Genomic DNA, 1892 nt, shown 5'->3' on the forward strand with positions numbered 1-1892 from the left:
GGATGATCAGCTACAGTATCGTATCAAGAATAACAGACAAACCATGTCGCAGATTGGCTACAAGTAATTCAGAGGGGTGAAAACAATGACCAGGAACGACAAAAATGCCGATAAACTATAAAGGAGCCAAATCATACTCACGTTTTTCTCAATTTCCTGTNTCAGCTGTTTATATTCTCGAGATTGATTATTTAGCATTGTTTTGTTCCATAACCGATTTGTTACATTAAAACTTATCAAAACCTTCTCCAAAATAGGAATTGCTACAACAGAGATTCTCGCATAAACAATTATTACAAAATATAAAAAACTTGTATTCAACGCAAAAAGCAGATAATACAGAATTAATATTTTCAGAAAATGTATTGTGTATTGTAGATTCACCTATGTAAAAACAAACACACCAGTTGGGCTTTATTTGGCTGCACCAGATATTCTACTATAAAAGGTATAAATCTTATAAAAAAAATAAAAAAATGCAAATTTCATATCTCCCTACTTGTATCCATCACGAGATGAAGATATTGCAGAATTAATATTTTTTTTAGAAAATGTGCTGTGTATTGTAGATTCTCCTACGTTAAAAACAGACACACCAGTAGGGGTCTTTTTGAAACATAAAAAGTACATCTATTAAGTCAACACTTTTCCATCCCAACATTTCCATTGGAACTATTTTTAAAGCATTATTAACAGACTTAAATCAACACCAATACAGCTAGTTTACATCCGGCATGTAACACAGTTTTTCCACCATTGTGAAATTTGTTATCTGTTAATACTTTTTTAAAAATCAAAATAATATTTAAAGAATTGTTATATACCATTCAAATATTCATTATATGTTTTTGAGTCTGTATTGGTTATTGGCTTTAATTTTCTTTAACATGGCAAAAAGTTGTACAAGTATTTCCTACCTTCAGTACAGTTTTCACCTTGGTAACCAGCCCGACAGCCTTCATTACATCTTCCTGTTTTCTGTTCACATATACCAATACCATTTGCTGATTGTTTACAGAAATTACTACAGTTGTATCGACAGCGATTACCATATTTACCATTAATACATCCATTAATGCATGTTCCATTCATAGCACATATACCATCATAACATTCTATACATTGATGATTACAATATTTACCGTACCATGTTAAACTACATTCGGAACAATCACCTGTTCGTGGGTTACATTTGACACAGTTTGAAGGACATCGTTTATTACAATGACTACCATATAAAGCACCAATACAGCCATATCTACAATGTCCATTTCTCTTGCAATATATACCAGTACCCATTGATAAACATCCACTGCTACAATCAGCACTACATTTATCACCATATTTGCCTACTTTACAATCAACACATTTTCCAGTAGATTGATCACATTCGTTGACACAATTACTGCTACATTTAGTTTGACATTGGTCATCATACCATCCTGTCTTACAACTTTGACATCGTCCTGTAGACTGATCACATTCGTTGACACAGTTACTGTTACATTTAGTTTGACATTGGTCAGCATACCATCCTGTCTTACAACTTTGACATCGTCCTGTAGACTGATCACATTCCTTGATACAGTTACTGTTACATTTAGTTTGACATTGGTTACCATACCATCCCGCCTTACAGCCTGTACATCGGTTATTATATCTAGTACAAGTAATACAGTTATCTAGACAGGTATCCTGACAATAACTACCTTTATAACCATCTATACAACCAGCTGTACAACTTGGTCCAGATTCTGAGTGGTAACATTCTCCATTCAAACAGTTACTACTACATCTGTCAGTACATAGTGCGCCATGGTACATATCATTACACTTGCAGCTTCCGTCTTGATTACATTCTCTTTCTGTACAGCCTTCACTGCAAGTTATAT

General features: G+C 33.7%; 1 protein-coding gene across 1 annotated transcript; it reads right to left on the reverse strand.

Moving 5' to 3' along the window:
* Positions 1-882: 882 nt before the first annotated feature.
* On the reverse strand, positions 883-1824 carry LOTGIDRAFT_146847 (hypothetical protein; the record flags this gene model as incomplete). The annotated part of the gene is made up of 1 exon (XM_009048532.1): positions 883-1824. The coding sequence occupies one exon, from the start codon at positions 1822-1824 to the stop codon at positions 883-885; it is 942 nt and encodes a 313-aa protein (XP_009046780.1).
* Between the last annotated feature and the right edge of the window lie 68 nt (positions 1825-1892).

The sequence above is a fragment of the Lottia gigantea genome (genome assembly GCF_000327385.1).
Source record: "Lottia gigantea unplaced genomic scaffold LOTGIsca_1232, whole genome shotgun sequence".
In the NCBI taxonomy this organism is placed as follows: Eukaryota; Metazoa; Mollusca; class Gastropoda; family Lottiidae; genus Lottia; species Lottia gigantea.